At 42.3% G+C, this 17,134-nt stretch overlaps 1 protein-coding gene across 3 annotated transcripts in view; it reads right to left on the bottom strand.

Annotated features, from left to right (window-relative positions):
* The window catches only part of PHKA2 (phosphorylase kinase regulatory subunit alpha 2), a 187,671-nt gene that overhangs the window by 18,531 nt on the left and 152,006 nt on the right, over positions 1-17,134 (bottom strand). For 2 of the 3 annotated variants that reach the window (XM_082247709.1, XM_082247710.1), the window contains exons 27-30: positions 16,715-16,816; positions 14,656-14,774; positions 9,643-9,672; positions 4,742-4,789 (exon numbers count right to left, since the gene is read on the bottom strand). In XM_082247709.1, the coding sequence (XP_082103835.1) occupies positions 4,742-4,789; positions 9,643-9,672; positions 14,656-14,774; positions 16,715-16,816 (299 nt within the window). The remainder of the gene's footprint in view (positions 1-4,741; positions 4,790-9,642; positions 9,673-14,655; positions 14,775-16,714; positions 16,817-17,134) is intronic. The other variant, XM_082247711.1, reaches the window with a different exon arrangement.

Below are 17,134 nucleotides of genomic sequence, written 5' to 3'. Positions count from 1 at the left end.
GCTATCTAATAGCAACATGGGGCATAGGGTGGTGGGTAACTCCTGTAAGCTTTGCATCCACGGCTATGGAGTAGGCAGTCAGGAATAGTCTGATGCTGCCTCTGTAGTTCACATGCTACAGCATCCCTGACAGCAGGCGGGGGAGTGATATTCAGCTGTCAGGGATGCTATAGCCGGAACTATTGAGTCAGCATCGGAAGATGCGGCAGACTGCCTGCTTACTCCGCAGCCAGTGGCTGCAATGCTCACAGGAGGTAAACATCCACATGACAAATAGTCCCACTTGCAGCCACCAGTGTCAATTAGCAGAAGTGCCGAAAAAGAGTTCACACACCTTTTGACATCAAAAAAGCCCTGGGGTGTGCGCACGCCTATGCGATTTGATCATTTGCAGCACGGCATATTGATGATTGTATTACATCTTACTGTTTTAAAATTATTATTTGGTCATAATTATGGAGGGAATTTGGATAAAAAAGCAAATGTGGGCGGAAGGGTGAAAGTGGAGAGTGAGCAGTTTTTTGGCCTTTTTTTAATTCCTTTTCTCTCTTTTTTTGAGGCTTTTCTATTTCTTTGGAAATACATGGATACCTATCCTCTGTTGTAAAACACGCTTTTCCTGTCATCAGACCATGCAGACAAATCAGATCCATGCCAACTCAACCTAACCATGTTCCTAAACATACACGTCTTCTTATTCTCCTAACTCATATCCATTCGAATACTCGACAGCCAGGCTATCATGATGAGGGCTGTCTTGCCCTATAAAATACCATGTTCTAGGTCGCTAGGTCTTACACAAATAGGAAAGAATGATATGGTCAGGGATCCTGAAAACGGCCCTCTTCAACCATATACTGGCTTTGGATCCCTTATCTTTATCACTTGGATATATCCTATTGTTAAAATGTACTTCACCCTGTTATGACCACTATGTAACCATTCAATTTGTATTTTAATAACTATAAATCTGTATATGAAGATAGAAATTTGATCTGTGAAGTTTCAATAAAAACTTTAAAGAAAAAAAAAAGCAAACGCGTGTTAGAGCCGGTTCACACTGCCACGACCATAAAGTCGCCCCATGTCGGAGCGACTTTTTACAGCGATTTTACCGCGACTTTACCGCGATTTTACCGCGATTTACCGTGATTTTACTGCGACTTGTGAATTATTTTGCAGGACTTATATGACAGACGACTTTGTGTTTGGCCAATCAGAATATGATGTGTTGTGACCTAATTCCCCTTTTCTGTTTTTATTTTTACTCATTTCCTCATTGCCCACCAGTGCCACGTATCAGTGCCATGAATCAGTGTCCACCAGTGCCACGTAACAGTGCCACGTATCAGTGCCACTAATCAGTGTCCACCAGTGCCACGTATCATTGCCACGTATCATTGCCACGTATCAGTGCCACGTATCAGTGTCCACCAGTGCCACCTATCAGTGCCACGAATCAGTGTCCACCAGTGCCACGTATCAGTGCCACATATCAGTGTCCACCAGTGCCACGTATCATTGCCACGTATCAGTGCCACGTATCATTGTCCACCAGTGCCACCTATCAGTGCCACGAATCAGTGTCCACCAGTGCCACGTATCAGTGCCATGTATCAGTGCCACGTATCAGTGCCACCTATCAGTGCCACATATCAGTGCCACAAATCAGTGACCACCAGTGCCACGAATCAGTGCCCACCAGTGCCATGTATCAGTGTCCACCAGTGCCACGTATCAGTGCCATGAATCAGTGTCCACCAGTGCCACTTATCTGTGTCCACCAGTGCCACTCACACAGACCAAGCAGAGATAATGGAATATATATACCAATATATATATATATATATATATATATATATATATATATATATATATATATATATATATGTAATGGTATATATATTCCATTATAGGCATGGCTGCAATGTGGGGAATGCCTGGCTAATCTCTTTCTTCTTCCTGGAAAGTCTGATAACAAGTCGTGTCAATTAAGATAAGGAGGCGACTCCCATTGAAGTATATGGGACAGGTCGGATCACAGGTCGCCTCAAAGTAGTACAGGACCCTTTTCTGAAGTCGGAGCAACTTCAGTAGTGCCAATTAAGACGGCACTGATTGATTAACATTGCTTTTGTTATGTCAAGCTACCTGGGGCGACCTGGGGCAACACAAGTTGCCTCACAAGTCGCGCTAGTGTGAATGGGCTCTTACAATGAAAATGTCTAAACAAAATTAAATGTTTTCTTTAATTTCTAAGAAACACTCGATACAAAATTCATATATGTGTACCCTTAAGAGCCGGTTCACATTAGAGCGATCCGACTCGCCGGGGCGACCTCACAAGTCGCGGTGCGCTGCTTGCGCCGCGACCTCGGAGCGGCCGGCACAGACCTCATAACATTGAAGTCTATGCAGGTGGCTCCGGGTCGCCCCAAAGAAGCTCCGGACCCTTTTTCTAAGTCGGAGCGACTTGTGTCGCTCCTATTAGAACGGGTCCACAGCTTCTCTATGGAAGGCGACCTACGGCGACCTGTCAGGCGACCAGGTCGCCTGACAGGTCGCCCCAGTGTGAACCGGCTCTTAGACTGAAGTACACACACTCAGAAATCAGACCTTTACTCTCTGGGAGAAATGTCAGTCAAATATACAGTATATAGTGTATTCTGTATATATATTCAGACTTTCTAGTAAGGAGATGTCACTATTAAGGATTCCAAGGGACCTGGGGAAAGTACCCTAATTAGCTCACCTATGAGGAATATATCAACTTTGAATTGACTGAGAAGGAGGCACATCCAATGGTCATTTGATGTGGATGCCCCCTTGATGTCTTTCGTCAGCTCTAATTTGTAGGAAGCCCACAGACATTAGGCAATAGGGGGTGGTCAGTTGTTAGACATGATCCATCTACCCTCAGTGGAATCTGTCTTTGCAAAGCTGAGTGCCCTAAATACCTATAAACTGAACTTGCCCAAGCTTACAAGTACTGTCAGCGCTGAAGGAAGAAGGTGTCAATGATGAGAAAGGGAGGCGGTGTCAATAATCAGTGGGACGTACAATAGGTACCGGGGCAGATCAATTTATTGAACAGCCATAGCATCTTCCTACAAGGACTCCCCATATATGAGCTTGTCATCTCTTGTTTATGGGTAGCTCTAGTCAAATATGGCCCCTCTGAAGGAGACATATATGAATATGAATAGACAATGTAAATATAAAATAAATGCAAGTCCAGGTATCTTTTTGCAGGAACATGAAAGAAGAGGAAAACTTCAAAGGTGCATCTGGCTCTTTGATGTTTGGTTATTGCCAAGAAAGATCTCCATATTCAGTGATGTGTAGTCTTATTAATTTCCTTCATTGAGATTCAGTGCAGATACTGCCAACCGCCTTATTATAGATTTCGAGGGAAAGGGATGTCATACAACTCACACATAATCCTGTCGTTGGTCAGATTAGCCCACTGTACATTGATTATGCCAATAAATGGTCAATATATAAGAGGCCAACACCTCCGGATTTGTATAAAATCTATGTGTATATTGAATAGGCATGTGAAAACAGTATTGTGATGATCACAAATGGCACAAAAGCACACAATGAACATTTATTTATTCATTCTGGCCATTGAAATGAATTAACACTCATGAGCTATAGACGTGTTTACACATGTCAAACGTTTTTCTGCCAAAATGCTGCTGCTCCTGGATTCCTTGACAATGGGTTTTTTGTTCTGCCTCTAAATGCCCCTGCCTCTAAACTCCTCTGTGTGCATGGATACATAGGCCCACATGCAAGGGCATTTAGAGGCCAAAAAGAAATGCCAGACGCCCCTAACAGTCACGTTAAAAACATTTAGTGTGCATGGGGCCTAAATATGTACAATGCCTTTCATTTTTTGTCCAGAGAGCCAAAGTTGTCTCAATATTGCTCAATGTATTTACCTCTTTGATTACAAGAGCACTGCAGCTGCTGAAAACGCATGAACTGCCTAGAAGGGCAAGGAAGGCTCAGTTACAATAAGCTACTTGAGTTAATTCATCTTCATTATTAAAGCATGTCTACAATGTAATCTCCTATCAACTATTCCTAATGACAGATCAGAAGTTTTGGCTGGCTGCTAAACATCCAGACCTCATAATATAACTATGAATGAGAGTATCACGCAATTTAAATGTCTACAGATATAATTTCATTGGCAGTGTGTGAGTCAGAGCTGTTTCTTCTCACTGTTGTGCTATAAGCTGCATTCCTGAATGTCATATTAGCAGCCTTATTAAGAATGAAGCCTATTTATTTCAGGTTCTTATATAGCGCTGTCAATTTACGCAGCGCTTTACATATACATTGCACATTCACATCAGTCCCTGCCCTCAAGGAGCTTACAATCTAAGGTCCCTAACTGACATACATACCTAGTAGGGCCAATTTTATACAGGATCCAATTAACCTACCAGCATGTCTTTGGAGTGTGGGAGGAAACCGGAGTACCCAGAGGAAACCCACGCAGGCACAGGGAGAACATGCAAACTCCAGGCAGGTAGTGTTGTGGTTGGGATTTGAACCAGCGACCCTTCTTGCTGCTAGGTGAAAGTGCTAACCACTACACCACTGTGCCGCCTATTAAAAGTATTTTTTGTGTAAAAAGTCAGAAATGAATACATAGCCCATGATGGTTATGCTGTATATTGTACAAGCGACAGAGAAAGACAAGGCAGGAGAAACATAAAGAATTTACCGTAGATTTTGATGAATGGATGCTGCTCACAGAATGCCCAAACAAGAACTACAGAGGAACGCAAAAATAAAGGGTGTAAACAATAATACTACTAGACATGCCATTGAAGCCAATGGAAAGCAGACAGTAAATGGATATATAGACAGTAAGTAAGCGTCAGTATGTTAGCACAAAGACTAATATGATATTCATGCACTTGAGATTAAAGAATAACTTCAGCTCTCGTTATTATTATCTTACTACTAAGGATAATTGCATATGGGTAATCCAATGTTATTGAAAGCACAATTGTATTAATGGTAGAGTCCATGGGCGCTGCTGAGCAAAGGGTGATAAAAGTGAATGGAACAAGTGGTATTCTTTTTCATTGTCTAGTTTTCAGCAAAACATTTATATGGAGAAAGCATGGTGTCTGTCAATGAAATATATACAATATCAAACAGCGCTATGATGATCTTGATGCTAGCAAATCTAAAGAGAACCTGTTAGGAATAATCATTTGTAAGAATCTGAATCAACAATGCTGCTGTAATAGCACAGTGTTATTTCTCAGGGATAGGCATGTGTGCTGTTATTTAGTTGTGTTTTCTCCCTGTCAAGGCAGCTCAGTGACAAGCTTGTAAGGCTTTCATGGAGGTTGACTTGTCCCTAGCTGCAACGTAGGGCTGACAATAGACACTCTGGAGTTGATTTACTAAAACTGAAGATGGATTCAAATGACTAAGCTCCATGGATGTGGCGAAACATGTCAGGGGCATGGCCCAGACAGCGTCTAGGCCAGTCCTATCCAAAGTCAGGCCTGCGGGCCAGTTGCGGCCCGTCCTTTAGTTCCATACAGCCCCCAGAGCAGAGATGTATAGTAACTAAGTAGAACTACTTCACTACTGTACTTAAGTACCGAAAGGCGGTATCTGTACTTTCCTAGAGTAGAATTTTTTTCTCCTACTTCCACTTTTACTTCACTACATTTTTTCGATGATTTCAATACTTCTACTCTGATATTTTTTTTTGTGCTGCATAGTTACTCGTTACAATTATAAAAATTACCACTGCCAGAACAGTAGATGGCAGGTTTCACGAAGGTCAAAAAATGTGTATAATGCCATGTGTATTTTTGACTTCTTTTGACTTCTTTCTTTAATAACTTTAACTTTAATAACTTTAACTTTAATAAACTTTTGACTTCTTTTTTTAATAACTACATAACACAGTACTTGTACTTTTACTTTCAGTACTTGAGTAGCAAATGTTTTTAAAAACTACTGGTACTTTTACTTTCAGTACTTGAGTAGCAAGATTTTTAAAAAAACTACTTGCAATACTTAAGTACAAAAAATGTTGAATACTTTAGTACTTCTACTCAAGTCACTTTTTGATCGAGCACTTCTACTTCTACTCAAGTCACTTTTTGATCGAGCACTTGTACTTTTACTCAAGTATGGGTTTTGAGTACTTTATACAACTCTGCCCCAGAGACACCGCTGACTTTTGTCAATGTCTCTCTCTGAGACATCTCACATCCCCGCCCCGATGCCGATGCGATGGCTCGGGGACGGAGCCTCTGGCCTCCCTCGCCAGCTTGGCTGCTCCCGTGTCCCGCTCCACCCCCCGCTCTGCTCTATCTGGCTGGCGCCGCCCACGTCTGCGCGAGAGTGCAGAATGAATTTGAAAACTGCCTTCCTTCTCTCCTTCACCGCACACAGCCACCTGTACAAGCCGACCGAGGGTCTTGTGGAGCTGACCGAGGAGGTGTCATCTCTACAATTCTATTGCCTGTTTATGTAAGTGTGATTTTATTCATAAAGCACGGATGCTTTTTATTATATATATATATATATATATATATATACACATATATAGTTGGCCCTCAAGCATGTTCACTTCATCTAGTCTGGCCCCCTCAGTTTCTACAGTATGTATGGGTTCACAGGAATTAGGAAGGTTCTACTGCCAGGCACACACCCAGCCTGGCACTCTTGCTAGAGCAAGGAGAGCATACAGGAAAAAATAAAACAAGTTTTAAAGGCACTATTATAAAAGCTCAAGAATGAAGATTCAGTGTATTGCAAATGCCCAATGATGGTTGGTTCTTTTTAAAGAAGGGCTTTATTTCCTTCACACAAATCTGTGAAATTGGATTTGGTGCTGTTCTCCTTATATGCTGGATAACAAGGCCTCTTGAGCAAATCTGTACAGCACATTTACTAAGGGTATAGGTAAGAGAGCAGGTGCCTCTTATCACGTGGCTGCTATTAGTGGATGGTGTGTCAGGGGACACTAGTTTGACTCTTGGGATAACCTGAGAGTCCTCCGAGAGTACAGACTAAGAGTGTATCTCATACAGTAAACATGCTCAGGGAGAGCATTTTACTGTACATGAAAATCATTTCAGGCATAACTACCAAAGCCCACAGAGAAACAAAAGTTTTCACAGAGCCAGCAACTCTGACAAAAACACTGGTGGGCATACAAGATATCCAAGAACTAATAAATAGTCTTGGTAATGCACGTTCTACAATATCCTGACTGCAGACTGGTCACACATTGCTAAAACTTTTTCATCATGTTAACTGAAAAACAAATACTTTGATATTTACATATTGAACCATATAAGTGAAAATCTTCCTGGTTGTATTTGGCCACACAAAATGATGCCAATAATCTGTGTGGGAGGAATTACCTGTCTTAAAGGAGTTGTAAAGTCAGAAGGTTTTTTATCTTAATGCATTCTATGCATTACGTTAAAAAGCCTTCTGTGTGCAGCAGCCACCCTAATACTTACCTGAGGTCCCTCTCTGTCCAGCGATGTCCAAAGGGTCTCAGCCATCCAACATTGTCTCCCCTGAATGGCTGAGACACAGCAGTGCCGCCATTGGCTGCCGGTGCTGTCAATCAAAGTCGGCTAGCAAATCAGGGGAGAGAGGGTGGGGCCGGGTCGGGGCTCCATGTCTGAATGGACACTGTGACTCAGCTCGGGTGCCCACATAGCAAGCTGCTAGCTGTGGGGGCACTGAACAGGATGGAGAGGCCAGGGTCACAGAAGAGGGACCTGAGAAGAGGAAGACCTGGGCAGCTCTGTCAAATCCACTGCAACAGAGCAGGTAAAAGAAAGGAGACTTTACAATTGCTTGCTGGTCAGTTGACAATTCGAATCTGGGCCAGTTCACCAGGGACCTATTAAGATTTGAGATTGTATGGGCTGGGCAGGCTGAATGTTCACGAGGTGATCGACTGATCAACTTGGGAACAATCAACTTGTCAGATTTTACATGCGATTATTGCTATTGGCTATTATAGCCACTAGCAGTAATCACTGAGTTCTGTTGTTATCTTAAAGTATAACTAAAGGCAACATTTTTTTTTTTTTAGTTTTGGCAAAGAGATGAATTAGGTTTGTATTGCTGTCTGTGCCCCGTTAGGGAGATTCACCCTCTCTATTTGTCCTGTTTACCGTTATTATCAAAAGTGAAAGTAAAAGAAAATTCAAAACTTTGGGTGGTTCCCAGAACAGTAATAGAAGAGAAATCTTCCAATGGGGACACTAGTTCTTGAGACCTAGGGGCCCTCAATGGATTCCCTTACTTTGCAGGGATTTCCTCTCACTTCCTGTTTTGGCTTTGGGACAGGAAGTGCAGGGAAATCTCCCCAAAGGGACACAGACGGCAAAAAAAAAAAAAAAAAAACTGACAGGGGTAGAAACCTCCCTTACTCTATCCAAAATGAAGAAGAAAACATTTTGCCTCTAGTTCAACTTTAAGTTAAAAACAGCTTTGCTCTCTAGCAGAACTACAGCAGCCACTGGAAGCTTAGATGTGTTAATGGGGGAATTGAGCAATTTTGTATAACATTGTGCAAAATTACATGGCTTGCCTAAGGCCCCATTCACATTGCCGCGATCCGACTTGGGGGGGGCGACCTCCGAGGTCGCGGTGCGAGCAGCGCGCCGCGACCTCGGAGCGGCCGCCACGGACTTCATAACATTGAAGTCTATGGCGGTCGCCTCCGGGTCGCCCCAAAGAAGCTCCGGACCCTTTTTCTAAGTCGGAGCGACTTGTGTCGCTCCTATTAGAATGGGTCCGCAGCTTCCCTATGGAAGGCGACCTACGGCGACCTGTGAGGCGACCAGGTAGCCTCACAGGTCGCCTTAGTGTGAACGGGGACTAACACTAAGTATATAATAATAATAATAATATAATAATAATAATAAATAGTCAAACTGGGAAACTATACAATTATTAGGAATATAAAACACGTTAAAAATTATAAACAAGGGATGTTTTTGGAGACAAGCTTGTTAAATCTAAAAGCACAAAATTATGTTAAAAGTAAGAACTCCACACCACCAGAAGAAACAAAGAGCGGAAGGCAGGAATTAGGTTGGCCATACATGGGTCGAATTCCGAAAGAATTTTCTTTTGAAAATCTTTCCTAAGAATTTTCATTAGTATTTCGCACCAATAGTGGGCCACAGCAATGGGCAATTTTTTGCGTGGCCATTGAATATGAGCGATTAGGCACATTGGAAAATTTTTGAAAAACGAACGACTTTCTAATCAACGCTGGGAGAATCGTGTGAGAAATATATTTGAAGATAAATGCGTGTGAGCACAGGAAAAGAAAATCCATGGAAAGAAAATTCCCAGAAAGAAAAGAAAATTCCTGGCTACAAAACTCTTTTCTGTAGCAACAGGAGGTGAAATTGAAGGCTTAGTTGGTCGAATTTTAAAATCAATGGTGGCACAATCGAATCACAAAATGAACAAAATTTCTGATTTTGCAAAAACAATTTGTTTCGGAATTCAACCCATGTACGGCCTGCATTAGACCCAACAATAGATATTTAGAAATGTTCACGCTATTAGGAACACATCAAAAATACAAAGCGCCTCATCAGAATTCACCTGATCCTCAGCACTAAACCTCCTATCCATCTGAAAACAGAAAAAATTACACCTTCATTACAAGAACAAAATCAAGTAAACATGAAATAAGAAAAAAAAAACGTCATTATTTACATAAAATGGTAATTTTAGCATAAGCCCAATGACATTTTAGAAAAATATTTTTGTGAAAAAAGATGAATTCATTATTATTGTTTATGATGTCCACATATCCCTAACAATCAGACACATGTCAAACTATGAGAAGCTGTGTATGGCCACTAGGTGGCGAGCACAGTCAATGGGTTGATTTACTAAGGGAATAGGGGCCAGTGATGGTGAACCTTGGCACCCCAGATGTTTTGGAACTACATTTCCCATGATGCTCGTACACTCTGCAGTGTATTTGAGCATCATGGGAAATATAGTTCCAAAACCTCTGGGGTGCCAAGGTTCGCCATCACTGGCGGCAGTTCACTTTGCTTAGTGAATGAGATCAAGCTGTGCAGACTTCGGCAATCTTGTGCAAAAATCTAGTGTTATATTTTTCTCTGCATATAAATGGGTAGGTTTGCAAATTGAATTTTAAGCTTAGCCTTTAGCTCATTTACTAAGACAAAAGTAAGCATGCTTTGCTCCTTTAGTAAATCAACTCTAATGACTTCCAATAATCCTAAAGCAAAGTGACCAAACTGGAAACTATTTTAGGTGTTTGGTTTAGAGTGTTGACTGATTTGGGCAGCACAGTGCCTAAGTGGTTAGCACTTCCGCCTGGCAGCACTGGGGTGATCGGTTGGAATCCCAATCATGGCACTACTTGCCTGGAGTTTGCATGTTCTGCCTGTGTGGGTTTCCTCTGGGTACTCCAGTTTCCTTCCACACTTCTAAGACATGGGTAGGATAATTGGCTCTAGTATGTGTATGTATGAATGCGAGTTAGGGACCTTAGATTGTAAGCTCCTTGAGTGCAGGGACTGATGTGAATGTGCAATATATATTTCATATATATATATATATACACATATATAGTAAAGTTCTACATAAACTGATTGCGCTATATAAGTACATGTAATAAATACATTTGCTTATTCACTGCCCTTCATGCTTCAGAACATCATTTTTAATAGAGTATATTTTGGCAGTTTACTTCCTTGCAACTAGAACCTACAGCAAACATTTCATTTTCTGACGCAGGTCTGCTGTAATAAAGTATTTTATCTTTCTCTTTTCTCGCTGAGAAACTGCATGCACATATGTTCCATGCGAATGGGGACAAAATCTCCTCGCTAGGCCAAATGTTATTCTTCATAGAGCACACAGTGAATCAGTAAAATACCACATTATAGCGAATTAGATGGAGCTGATGATTATAGTAAATAAATACCTATTTACTATGATCATCAGCTCCATCTAGTGGCCATAATGTGGTATTTCCTGAATCACTGTATGCTCTATGAAGATTACATTTGACCTGGAGAAAAGAAATAGGCTACCGTATTTTCCGACATATAAGAGGACTTTTTAACCTTTAAAAACATCCCCCACAAATTGGGGGAATGTCTTATACTTGGAGTATAAAATGTGAGGCCCAAAACAAACGCCCCTATTAATCTCCAAGCAGGGTAAGTACACAGGGTGTAATCTCTCAACGTGCTAGATGTGCGGGAATCCATTACCGGTATGTACCGTAGCTTCGGCTACATACAGTATACTGCGTTGAGCCAATCACGGTGAGCGAAATATTCTATTAATAAATACAAAGCCCGCTCGGATTGGCTGAGTTAGAGAGAGTAACATTATTGGCCTGCTTCTCTGACTCTGCCAATCCGAGCAGGCTTTGTATTCAATAATAGAATACATCGCTCACCGTGATTGGCTCAACGCAGCATACTGTATGTAACCTAAGCTAGGGTACATACCGGTACAGTATTAGCCACTCAAGCCCCGGAAGATTTTACCCCCTTCCTGACCAGGGCCTATTTTGCGATTCGGCACTGCTTGACTTTAACTATTGCGCAGTCATGCGACGCTGTACCTAAACAAATTTGATGTCCTTTTTTCCCCACAAACAGAGCTTTCTTTTGGTGGTATTTGATCACCTGTGCGATTTTTTGATCACGCGCTATAAACAAAAAAAGAGCGACAATTTTGCAAAAATGACAATATTTTTCAAAATTTTTTATATGAAATTCCCCGAAAAAAATGTAAAAATCAAAATTTTTTAACATTTTTGGCCAATTTGTTTTCTGCTACATATGTTTGGTAAAAAAATTATAGCGTATTTTGATTGGTTTGCGCAAAAGGTATTGCGTTTACTAACTAAGGGAAAGATTTCTGTCATTTTTGGTGGTTTTTTTTAACGAGTAATGGCGGCGATCTGCGATTTTTTTTGCGGGACTGCGACATTGCGGCGGACAGATCGGACCCTTGACTGACATTTTTGACACTTTTGGGGGTACCAGTGACATTACTACAGTAATCAGTGCTATACATATGCACTGTTACTGTAAAAATGACACTGGCAGGGAAGGGGTTAACTTTATTAGTGATGCAGTGGCTAAGTGTGTCCCTAGGGGCGAGCTTCTTACTGTGATTGGATGTGTACATAGCAGGACCGTAGGATCTCTGCTGTTACACAAGGGAGAATGACAGGCGGCTTTGTTTACATTAGCCGCCTGCCTTTCTCCCTCTGTAACGGATGATCGCAAGTGACCGGCGGACATCGGGTCCGCCGGTCACTCGCACGGAGATGTCCCTGAACGAGCGGGGGCGAAAGCGCGCCTCCGGCGGTGCGCGCTCGCCCCCTATTAGCTCAAAGGCGAGTGACGTACCCATACGTCACTTTGCCTGGCCGGGGCTGACCGCCGCAGTATATGTACTTGCGGCGGTCGGCAAGCGGTTAGTATTACCACACATCCAGCGTGTTGAGAGATTACACTCTGTGTACTTACCCTGCTTGGAGATTAATAGGTATGTTCGTTTTGGGCCATGTAAAGTACCGTAGTCCTCAAATTTTTTACTTCGCTACGGTACATACATTATTAACGCACCTCCAGCGGGTTGAGAGATTAATAGGCACGTTTGTTTTGGGCCATGTAAAGTAGGCCTTACATTTTATACTCCGCTACGGTACAGAAGGGGGGTAGTCTTATATGGCAAATATAGCCCAAAACCTATGTTTTAACTTGAAAATTAGGGGGTCGTCTTATACGCCTAGTCGTTTTATATGCCGGCAAATATGGTAATAACATTTGTTTTTTGCCCCCATTCACACAGAGCAAATCCACATGTAGTGTCACAGGAGCTCCGAAATCTTTTTTTAACCACTTGCCGACCGCCGCACGACTATCTACGTCGGCGGTCAGCCCCTCACAGGCAAAGTGACGTAGGGCTACGTCACTAGCTTGTGAGGGTCTAGGGAGCGAGCGCGCGCCGCCGGAGGAGCGCTCCCGTGTGGTCACGGACCCCCCCGCGCGTGTGACCGGCGGACCCGATGTCTGCCGGTCACTCTGCGATCGGCGGGGGAGAGGGAGAAAGTCAGGCGGCTTGTGTAAACAAGTTGCCTGTCATTCTCCCCTGTGTATGAAGGATGACCATACGGTTCTACTATGTAGAACCGTTGATCACTCTTCATACATCTGAAGCCACAGCCAATCACAGTAGAAAGCACGCCCCTAGGGACACACATAGCCCCTCCCTTTAAAAAAAGTTAACCCCTTCACTGCCAGTGTATTTTTACAGTAACAGTGCATATATATAGCACTGATTACTGTAGAAATGTCACTGGTAACCCCAAAAGTGGCAAAAATGTCAGTCAAGGGTCCGATCTGTCCGCCGCAATGTCGCAGTACCGCAAAAAAAATCGCAGATCGCCGCCATTACGCGTTAAAAAAAAACAACAAAAATGACAAAAATCTTTCCCTTTGTTAGTAAACGTGATAACTTTTGCGCAAACCAATCAAAATACGCTTTTTGCGATTTTTTTTACCAAACATAGGTAGCATAAAACAAATTGGCCGAAAATGTTAAAAAATTTTGATTTTTACATTTTTTTGGGGGGGAATTTCATATAAAAAAATGTGAAAAATATTGCTATTTTTGCAAAATTTACGCTCTTTTTTTGTTTATAGCGCGTGATCAAAAAATCGCACAGGTGATCAAATACCACCAAAAGAAAGCTCTGTTTGTGGGAAAAAAAGGACGCCAAATTCATTTAGGTACAGCGTCGCACGACCGCGCAATTGTCCGTTAAAGTCACGCAGTGCCGAATCGCAAAATACCCCCTGGTCAGGAATGGGGTAAAATCTTCCGGGGCTTAAGTGGTTAAAAATGCACCCCTATATGTTGTAACTGATCACAAAACTGTAGCATAAGTATGATTAAACTAGGTAGCCAAACTATAGTAGATAAACAAAGCCTCCACAAAAAGAAAAAAATATATATTAGGCATATGACTATTGTTCTCTTCCTTTAGCAACGTTTCTTTGAAGGTCAAATTGAGACTAATATCATAGCCCATAAAAGTGGAAAAATGTATAGATAACTGGGAATGAATGAAACCTAGATTGTAAAACTGGTGAGCGCTGATAATTCAAATTAATTATCTGCCTGCATGTTAATCACAATGTGGAACAAATTTTTTTACCTCCTCCCAGTAAGAAACAGTACAACGCATGACCCATGTGAGAAGGCAAAGGGCATATATAAGGCCACCAAACAGTTGAGCTAAAAGCGTCTATTTCATCTCTATATTGCTCCCTCTGCTATATTATCAAATAAAGCCTAATGTTTTTTTTTTCACACCTTCACAAACTGCCCACAAATGCAACTTTATTTCTGTATTTGGTGTGTTTCTAGGGATACTAAACGTCTATGCTTTATGACAATTTAGCCTGACAATTCCGTTGCTAGGGAACACACAGGAGGAAATCCCATAGAGATCACTGATCCCTTTATGTATCCATGAAATGTGCCACATTTATTACATTTTTATGATTTATTAGAAGGAATAAATGGGGAAATATATAAACTCACTTGTTTCATTTCACTCCGTAGCTTAGTAATCCCGGATCTTTCAGTCTTGGTGACTCCTGTGTGTCCCATCTCATGGATTGAAATAGCTGGGCTGGTTGCACTTGAATCAATCGGACGCACTAGGGAGGTGGCAACAGAGAATTATTCTGACACAGCAAATGTTGCAGAACACTTTTTCAACTTTACTATCAAGTAGACCCAGAAATCCTTATAGAGTAACACTAATAAATTAGAATAGGGCACCTGGCATCAAAGTAGGCTGACGTTAAAATCAAACTCTATAATTTCCCCATTCCTCCCTTTCAGCAATATCTAACCCATCCTTCCAGTTATTCAATTTTCCTTACCTGGTAAAGCCAGCCATAGATGGTTAAAATCCTGACCAGTTTAGCAGGAAAGGGCCAAGATTCGAACCATCTATGTGCAGGCTGATTGTATCCAAGTCGATCCATCAACCGACTTGGGTACAACTAGTATGTCCAATTTTAACAGGCGATTATTGACGGCGGCTATAGCCACTAGCAATAATCAGTGTGTTCTCCTGGCAGGAATGACTTCTGCGACCTGTGGTTGTAGGAAAGAAGATTGCATCATCTATGGCCAGCCTAAGTCAGTTATTCTCATCTGAGCACCCCTATCCAAGTTTTGCAGTGACAACATTTATGTCTTCGGGTACTGCTATTCCAGTGCCACAAGTTAAGGCTCGCTATCCTATCCCCTTCACCCTTCTCGGACCCAGGGCAGCAGTTTTCTATATGTTGAGACCCCTCTTCTAGCTGGCCATTGAGAATTGTCCACGTCACACCAGTGAAGTGGACACCCCGCACGGAGTAAAAAGAGAGGAGAAGGACTTGGTACTGGAGAATTACGGGTAAGGGAAAAAGAAGTTTAGAAAGGGTTTTCTTTTTCAACTCAGCAATCAGATAGTAGGGTTGGAAGGGGAGTTAAATTCATACCAGAATTTGTCTTTTAACTGCTTAAAGTATATCTAAAGCCCAAACTTTGTTTATTTTCGTAGAGTTGGAAGTGCTTAAAATTCCTTTTTTTCTGTGTCCCATTTAAAGATTTACCTTCACTTTTGTTCCTGTAGAGACAACAGAAGGTGGCCAAAAGTCTCTCTAAAGTGAAGTAAATCCCTGTTCCTGTTCTGGTGACTCAAAATGTTTTGTTACGCTTCACTTTCAGTCCCAGGGGTCACCAAGACAAATAGGTGATTCTGCCTAATAGGGACACAGACAGCAACATAACCCTTAGGAAAACAAGAAGAGGAGCCCAGGAACCCTAGGGTTATTCTTTAATTATGGGAGAGGTGATGATATTTAGACAATGGGGGAGATTTACTAGAACTGGAGAGTGCACAGCTCTGCACAGAAACCAATCAGCTTCCAGGTTTCATTGTCAAAGCTTAATTGAACAAGCTGAAGTTAGATGCTGATTGGCTACCATGCAAAGCTGCACTAGATTCTGAGTACTCCTGTTTTAGTAAATCCCCCCCAAAGTATCTAGAGTATGTAGATTTTCTTTTCTGCAACCACCGGCTGAAGGAAAGAAAACTGAACTGACAGTGTTGATGGGGGAATCCCTCCCGCAGAGCCATTGTGTTCTCCCGGAGGGGCAGAGGAAGCCATCCCTGCTGGGAGAACACAGTAATTATTGTTAGCGGCTATATTAGATGCTAGCAATAATCACATGTAAAATCCGATAGGCTGGTTGTACCCAAGTCGATTGATTGATATATTTGGGTACATTTAGCCTGCCCATGCATGGTTCGAATATCGGCCAGTTCAGCAGGAACCGGACAAGATTCGAACCATCTATGGCCAGCTTTACTTTTGGTTTCCTTAGTCAAGGATTTACATTTTAGCATGTGACAATGCTTGAACTGGAAAACTAATGCAGAACTATACAAAACAAAAAACAGAAGTGGGTGGACTGGGCCTTACATCCATTCATCAATGGCCTGTTGGACCACCCAGTAGTCCATTTAGTGCATCACTACATAGTGACCATGGTGATTTATATCACTTTGTTTCAACATTGATGCAACATATTCACTTACCGCTCCGTTCCACACCAAACTCCTTTCCACTCAAGATGTGATAAAGAAGATTCTTCATGTCAAAAGGACTAAGACTCATCAGGCTTTCTGAGGCCTCCTCACCTGAAATCACATAATGCAGGACACATAATAAACAGATAACCTTGGGAAAGTGTATATTTTTACTGTTAACCACTTGCCGACCGCCGCAAGTACATATACTGCGGCGGTCAGCCCCTCATCGGCAAAGTGACGTATGGGTACGTCACTAGCCTGTGAGGCTCTGGGGAGCGAGCGCGCGCCGCTGGAGGCACGCACCTGCTCGGTCACGGACCCCCCCGCGCGTGTGCCTGGCGGACACGATGTCCGCCGGGCACTCGCGATCGTCCGTGACAGCAGGAGAAGGCAGGCGGCTGTCATTCTCCCCTGTGTAAGAACAGT

The sequence above is a fragment of the Pelophylax lessonae genome, assembly GCF_965119305.1.
Source record: "Pelophylax lessonae genome assembly, chromosome: 2".
NCBI lineage: Eukaryota > Metazoa > Chordata > Amphibia > Anura > Ranidae > Pelophylax > Pelophylax lessonae.
Note: the sequence above shows the minus strand (reverse complement) of the source record. Positions and strands in the feature narration are given on the sequence as shown.